At 33.1% G+C, this 8,168-nt stretch overlaps 1 protein-coding gene across 2 annotated transcripts; it reads right to left on the minus strand.

Annotated features, from left to right (window-relative positions):
* Positions 1-5,685: 5,685 nt before the first annotated feature.
* Positions 5,686-7,159, minus strand: WCRKC2 (WCRKC thioredoxin 2). 2 transcript variants are annotated; one of them, XM_078974360.1, is made up of 5 exons: positions 6,680-7,159; positions 6,308-6,382; positions 6,148-6,214; positions 6,008-6,025; positions 5,686-5,930 (listed from the first exon to the last, which is right to left on the minus strand). In XM_078974360.1, the coding sequence occupies exons 1-5, from the start codon at positions 6,997-6,999 to the stop codon at positions 5,826-5,828; spliced, it is 585 nt and encodes a 194-aa protein (XP_078830486.1). In that variant the 5' UTR covers positions 7,000-7,159; the 3' UTR covers positions 5,686-5,825. The 2 variants fall into 2 exon arrangements, with proteins under 2 accessions (XP_078830486.1, XP_078830487.1); XM_078974361.1 differs by lacking the exon at positions 6,008-6,025.
* Between the last annotated feature and the right edge of the window lie 1,009 nt (positions 7,160-8,168).

Genomic DNA, 8,168 nt, shown 5'->3' on the forward strand with positions numbered 1-8,168 from the left:
AACGAGACTCAGTCTACATGTCCCCATAACAGGACTCGATGACAACTATATGGATGAAGTTCTCATAGATAGTATTTATCGGGGGTAATATTTCCCCAAGCCATCATAAATGATTGATTTATTCACTCATGGTTAGTAAGGAGTCGGTTGTGAATCGACTAGGGGTATGAATTCCATATATATGCTTATATGTGTTTAAGTAGAAAATTAGTAGTTTACTGGGGTGTAGGTTACCTATACGTGTATTAGAGAAATGATTGGTAAATAACTAGTGAGGATTGTAGATTCCTTACATGTGTTAGAACAACAATGGGTATTTGACTAGCTAAGAGTATAGATTCTACATACATAATAAAGTAACAAGTTAGTAGTTAACCGACAAGGGGTATAGACTTCCCATAGGCGATAACATTATCTATGAATTTTATATTATTGATTAAGTTGATGAATTTTCTAAGTTTATGATTATCTTAAATATGATTTATCAGTATATGCTTTTTGGGTCTAAACCCATGTAACTCACAAGTCTTTCAACTTATATGTTTGTTTTAAATATGTTATGTGCTCACTTTCAAGAGCTGTGGACTAGAAACTCATATCCTAATGAAGACAATTGTTAGATGTGACATGAGAATTGGGTTATGTAATCATTTCCATTTTACTATGGTTGTTGATATTAGTTTTGTAACACAAATAGTTGTAACGAATACATGTTTTGAAGGTTTTTGTAAAATTGTATTTTTATCATGATTATATTTTGTGATAATTGTACAACCATAGTATTTTATTGGTTTCAAAGGTATGAGTGTTACACTGAGGTAGAAAAATGAGATCCAAATCTATAAACAGATTAAATTCATAGTCTAGTGTTGAACAAAAGATCCCTAAATCAAATCACACTTCATCTTCAAAAGTCTAAATATCTCTTGTTGTAGAATCATAATGCATTGATAATTCTTTGAAAAGAATAACATGCTTATAAATTTGAGGCATCCTGAAATAAGGTCTGAACAATAAATAATCTAGACTCGTGACAAATTTATTAAAGCTAAAATTTTTATCAGTGGCAAGGTCAGCCTATGGGTGTTCAAAGTGTGCCCTTGAACAAGGCCCACTTAAATCTTAGGGCCCATTTTTTTCAGGTTTCATATTAGCCAATGTTCATTTTTTGGCCTTGATAGGTTAATGAATGTTGATCAGTTGATGTATACAAAGGAATCGACACCATGTGTTAGAGGCCAGGCGGGAATCACCGAATCGGAATCTGATGAGCGGGGATCATTTTTTTAGGGGAAAAGAAAACGATGCTTTGGTTCCTTCATTATATTGCATACTGATTAAAAATTAATGATGCTCTGAAGCAATGATCTTCTTACTTTGTATTTTCTTAAAATCGGAATTTCTAAAGAAGGAAATCAAAAACTTTGATCCTCGAAAATTAGAAGGATATCAAAGCTTTGAGTTAATACTTGTAATATCCATAAAATTCAAGAAAAATTTAAACTTTTCAAACAATTCCACAATCCATCATTGTTTACATGAATAGTTTTTAAAATATGTTTATTATCAGAGTTTTCACAAAATCATAGAACAAAACATGAGGAGGTGCATGATCACGCCTTTACCTTCCCGCGGTCATCTGATGTACCTGAAACATAACCTAAAGCTGTAAGCCCAAAGCTTAGTGAGTTCCCCCAAAATACCAACATACCACAAAACCAGAATAATAACAATAAACAACATGCATACAGATCTTTCAGTCTGAATGGAATGCCCCACTGACCTAGAGTCTACCTTGACCACTCACAGAACCTTCAACGTGACTGGTACGCCACATCGGGCCTTCAACCTATCTGGACCGTTCTCCAGGCCTTCGTCCAGACTGGTATGCCCCACTGGCCTTTAATCTATTTAGGCCACCCTGGGTCTGTTGTCCTTCATCACAAAGCAGAACCACCTCAACCCAACCGCACATACACTGTGTCGATACACACACACACACTCTCTCTCTCACACACACACACACACACACATATATATATATATATATATAAAACAAGCATATAAATAACCAGTCAATAACAAATAGACAATTCTCACAGATCACTCCGCATAACATCATCCCATCTACCAGTATACAGTTCTAACAGAACACAACAATACTCAATCATATGATAAATTAGGATAACAATCCAAAGGGTTGCCCTTAGTGCCTTTGACCCATGTGTGTACCCATGAGTATAATTGAATCACACTGAAAGTCTCTAGCTGCTGGCTCACTAAAATCCTTATGCTAACACAACAAAATAAACATCCAATTAATAATTGGATTACAATCCTTGAATAATAATCCATAATTAGGGTAAATAGCCACTTAACCATTTTCCCTAATGGGGCTAAGACCCAGGCCCAAATCTCAATCCAAAAAGGCCCAAAAATAAATAATCACTCAAGGCCCAAAATTGGCCTAATTTTCCAAATTGGGCCCAAACTCCTTCTTGGACCTTATCCTAAGGTCCTACTCTTCACTTAGCCCAACACACTCATACTCAGATAGTCCAATAAGTGCCGAAACATTCAAGCCCAACAAGTGGCCCAAAACTAGAAGCCCAAACTCTTAAACCCAACAGACAAAGTACGCAGGGTGTACCCAGTGTACTCCATATTGACCCGGAATCACGCAACCAACCACTTGCGTCCAACATACGCCTTGGTACGCCCAGCATACGGGGTGGCCATGCAAGACTTCGATTAAGAGCTTAACCCATTCAGGCTAACGTCCAACTTTCAGATGCAGGTCTAAAGAGGTATTCCAAACCATAAACTTTCCAACTTTATGGTTCTACATGTCTTAATAAGGCCCAACACCAAGATTCTAGTTTGTCTTAACCACTAAAGACCTCTACAACTAGCATACATGCACCAAATGAGCCAAGATAGCATTTTTATGACTTATTGCACCTTATTTCTTCAGAAAGGACAAATCCTTTGGTCTTAGAGTGGCTCATAGTCATTAGCACCAAGAAAAGGGGACTAAGACACATAATTTCCTCATGACAAGATCTAAAAGAAAACAAGGCAAGATTAAAGCTTTATACCTTCTGGAGCTTCTCAAGAAGGTAAGAATGCCAGATCCACAAGCTGCTCCTTCACCAAGGCTTCTCCAAGAATCTTCTTCTTCCTCTAACAGACCAAGAACACACCAAAAAGCACACACTTGAGCTCCAAAATACACTCAAAGATTAGGGTTTGCAAAAACGTCCCAAGGGAGTGGAGGCTAAAATATGGAAAGGAAATGAGCCATAATGATGCTTAAATACCCTTTAAACCCTAAAATTTAGGGTTTCCTCCTGACATGAGTATGCCCAGCATACGTGAGTATACACCCAACGTACTGGGGCGTGCCCTAGTACGCTCAACATACATATATGTACGCTTAGCGTACTCCTCCTGACCATATTACAAAAATGCCACTAGGGCTTCAAGGCATAATTCTTGGACTTAGGGATCAAATTGACATATAATTTAAAACCAATGGATGAATTTGAAAATACCTAAAAATCGTGGTGTTACAATAGTATTCTTTATAATTATTCAAAATCATTAAATCACAATCAAATTAGAAGCCTTGAATCTTGAAACATCGAAAATATGAAGGAAATTAAAGTTTGGAAAACCAAAATCTATGTCATGGGGAATATCAAAAGGAAATGAAAATGTATTATACAGTTTTTATCTATATGATACATTTATGATATTTGTTTAGAGGTTGTATGGTATAATTTATGATTGTTGTTTTTTCTGGAAATCAGATTTTTTTACAGGGAGTAATTCTTAAATCCGAATTAGTTTTGTTTTCTTTCATTCTTTCTAATTCGTATTTTCTTGAATTCAAAGTAGCTATGAGGTTAAGATGTTTCTGATTTCAGATTTTTTTGGAGTGTAGATGGTTGTTTTCAGGTAGAATGATGGTTGTTGCAAGTAGAAGCATTTTTTTGTGTATTATTTTGAATGAAACTTTAATTTAAGTATTTTGCACTAGAAAATGACATAAAAGCCCATAAGTTTCTACAAAAATATTGGTTTTACCCTTGGACGTGTTTTAGATCTAGTAAAGTTGTAAATTTTGTTTAATCTCTTCATTTATACCCTTTTAGCTGTTTTCTAGGTAACCTACCGGTTACCTAATGACAATAAAGCCCTTGAGTTTTCAAAAATATTTGGATTTACCCTTAAGTTTTAAAAAATGTTCAGATTTACCCTTATTTTGATTGTTATTATTATTATTATTATTATTATTATTATTATTAAAATAATAATAATAAATGAACGAATTAAACAAAACATTCGGCTTTACATGACCAAAAGTATGTCCAAAGGTAAAACCAACATTTTTATGAAAATTTAAGGGTTTTTATGTCATTTGTCATTATTTTTGCTTAACTTTTTTTAGGATTTTCAAGTTTTAGGATCTTTTTTTTATAAAATTGAACAAACCTTTGAAATCTCGGGACCAACCCTGATTAGACCGGTACCACGTACATCATTAAATAAATAATCGTCTTCATATGTCATAAATAAAGGTTTAGTGTTAAGTATAATAACATTATTTATTCTTTGTTCAGTGGAAATACAAGTCAATTATCCAAATTTAGGAAACTTATGTTAGTTCACACTTATTTATATATATTTTTTTTTTTTTGCAAATTATAAGAAATAACATTGTTCTTAATATTGTCTTCATATTCTTTGATTATTATTGTTATCATATTCTGTATTTTAATTCCACACTTCAAAGCTTTATTATCCAAGCTTAAGATCATGAACTCAAGAGTTAATCCGAGGACCAATCCTGAAACAAACACCAAACGTAGATGCAAATATGCAACAACATCAAAATTTGAACTTAATTTGCAGATTCACTTATACCACACGATCATTCTTGTAATTTACTATTTTATTGTTATAGGCCAGAAGTGATATCGAGTTGTTAGTTAAGCATATGTTTGTGTGGTTTTGGAGTTACATAATATAGATACTTGATTTATGAATAAAAGTAGTTTAAATAAAAAAAACGTGTGTATTGAAAAAAATATTTCTATAATATATGCTGTCTTTTACCTTTTCTTATGAATCTTTGGTTGTCAATTAAACATAGTTTCTGTGGCTTATGAAGTGACAACATAAGACTTATATAGTATAAATAATTTTTTAAATCATATCTACTTGTAGCACATGTTTTATGAACACAATATGTTCCTTTTTCCATTAAAAGAACGATTTGATGAAAGTAAAATGGCTATTGTGCCTTTGTCTACAAAAGATGTTCAATACAAGTTATGTAGTTGATTAGCCTATTTTTGTTTGCTCTATGGAGTTACATAAAGAAAACTTGATATACATGGACAAAGTGCTTTAGGAAATTTTAGGAAAGAGCATCTATCTTTTATTGTAAAACAAGCTGTCATAATTAAAATAAAATGACAATTTTATCTTTTCATCATTTTTTTAGAAAAATAAAAATACACATATAAATTTACTCTTAAACTACTACTTAAATTCTACTACTTAAATTTACTTATGTTCCACACAGTTTCAAACCCTCAACCTTTTAGAGTGAGATCAGCTGGTATCTTTGTATCTAGAATTGATGGTGTATACCAAATTGATAAAACACAATTTTTTTTTTTTTTGACAAAAATGGCTTTTATTGATTATTCACTCATGCCTATACAAATACAAACAATCACAAATAACAAATTGTCTTCTTTCTATTCTACATGTCTACAACAATAAAAATAAAAATAAAAAAACAAGAAAAAAAATTAGGATTCATCCTCGCCCTCTATCATATCACGAACCTCACTAACAACCAAATACGCTTTGTGACCTCCAATCACCTCTCCATGTTTCTTGCTATCCTTCCAAAGCTGTAAATATCATAATACCAAAAATCTATTAACTTTACACAAATTTTATAAATTTAATACCAAATTATCCTATGTACCTGTATTGTTGGCATTTTCTACATATTTTGAGGAGCCCCATCATGAAATCAAACAAGTCAGGTGTAAGGTTTATTTCTGATGACAAGGGTATTTATGTCTTTTTATATTTTTAAGTGGGACTAAATTTTATCAGACTTACCGTGACTCCAGCATGAACCACAAGCTTATAAGGGACATTGTTGACATCAATACAGTAAAATTTTACTCTGTTTTTTTCATACAAAAAGACAAAAATATCAGAAATATGAGGCGAAAATTTCAGAGAAAGAAATACTTGAGTAAAAAGGTGTGTACTTTACCTTGGGTGATAATCAGCTGCCAGTTTTTCCAATTTTGGTTTCAAGTATATGCATTTTCTACACCATTTTGCCATCCTACAAATCATTCAACTTAAAGCTTCTTCAACAATCAATATGGTTAATGAATATAAATCTTTGGAAATACAATGAAATGGCTCAAGAGATTAAGAAAGCTTGATGAAATTGGATTTGTAATGATCATTGATGGTGGAAGTAACTTTACCAAACTTGAATTCATTTGGGTAGTTCGAAACAGAAATCAAATGTTGGGATTTTATTTGGTACAGATTGTCAGAATCATAAAAAAAAATAGTTCATGCAATTACAGAAACAGTGAAGAGAAATAAACTCGATTCAAAGCAATAAACATACCATAAAATCACGACAGATTCATCGAGCTGTTCAGCCTCAGCAATCATGCGATCGAATTGGGTTTCATTTAAGATAGGTTTCAGCTCGATTGAAACAGGGGAAGAAGTATCAAGGCCTTGAATCGATCCTTGTTGACTCGAATTAGTTATCGCTTTCACACGTCCTCCATCTACATTACCTTGTCTCTTCAAAGTATCACATAAATCTGAAACGAATCTGGAAGATCCGCAACTTGAAAACACAACACGATTAGATGGAAGATATGGTGATTTGAGTGATTGAAGAGGTGAAATTGCTACTAATTGTGCAGCGTCGGACATGGCTGCGCTTATGGATATCAAATTTTATGCTGAAGAGAAACCGGTTTGGGAGGGAGGGGCGGCTTGGAGTTATTGTTGACGGAGTTGTGGAGGAAGACGGTGTAGAATAGTAGACCTGCGGCGCATTTTAGTCTTTGTTTATAGTGGTGGGTACCCGCTTCCAGGGTTGGTAGTTCCAAATAAAACCTAACGAATAAAACTAGGTGACAAATGTATATTTCGAAAAAAATAATAATAAATAAAATAAAATTATGTTTGTCTTTTCAACAAATAGTAAAAAAAAATTAGCTAAATCAGATATACATTTTCTGGTAAAAAAAATAATAAATAAAATAAAATAAGGTTTTTCTTTTCAACAAATAGTAAAAAATTAGCTAAATCATCAAAATTGATGTAAATTTTTTGGTAAAAAATTAATAAATAAAATAAAATTATAACTTTCTTTTCAACAAATAATAAAAAAATTAGCTAAGTCATCAAAATTGATATAAATTTTCTAGTAAATTAAATCAATTGTTATTCATGCAATGCATGTTTAGTTTATATTCTTAAAAATTAATTTGAATTGTTTCTCATATCATTAAAAGATGCAAGGCTACGTTCCTTACAAATATAAAATAAAAATGACTATCTTTTCTTTTTCTTTTATATTTTCATTTATTTTTCAAATGTTTATAACTTATCTATTATTTTTTATTAATTATAATTTTTAGATAAGAAAACATCCCCTTAAATAGGTTCCAAGTTGCAACCCCTTTGGCCATAACCACCTCCAACTACAGTCACTTTTGGCCACCAGTCGTCATCCACTGCCATCGGAAACCATCGCTTCTCACCATCTCTTTCTCTCTCACATACATACGTCCCTCTCTCTCTATCTCTTTCTCTCTCTCTCTGATACCTTCATATATCACCAATAACACCTCCTGAACCACCACCAGCCCACTACGTTGAACCGCAACCCTTAGATCGGAACCCTAAGACAATGAAGGCAACGACGTTCGAAACCCTAAGATGATGACCTCCGTTGAAAACCTTTATCTCCCGATTTGCGAGTCCAGTTGTAACATCCCGGAAATTCAGAAGTAAAGTTGAAGGGTAATAGTGTAAATAAGAAGGTCGGACTCGGCGAGTCTATGGATAGACTCGGCGAGTCGAGTCGCGTTCAG

Source organism: Lactuca saligna, chromosome 9 (assembly GCF_052625555.1).
Source record: "Lactuca saligna cultivar CGN05327 chromosome 9, ASM5262555v1, whole genome shotgun sequence".
Lineage (NCBI taxonomy): Eukaryota > Viridiplantae > Streptophyta > Magnoliopsida > Asterales > Asteraceae > Lactuca > Lactuca saligna.

Excerpts from the sequence above, each read along its gene's own strand:
- WCRKC2 (XM_078974360.1), bottom strand. The coding sequence starts at position 6,999 with ATGTCCGACGCTGCACAATTAGTAGCAATTTCACCTCTTCAATCACTC. Across the intron at positions 6,383-6,679 it reads GAATCTGTCGTGATTTTATG|GATGGCAAAATGGTGTAGAA; the intron begins GTATGTTTATTG and ends AATGATTTGTAG. Across the intron at positions 6,215-6,307 it reads GCAGCTGATTATCACCCAAG|AGTAAAATTTTACTGTATTG; the intron begins GTAAAGTACACA and ends TGAAAAAAACAG.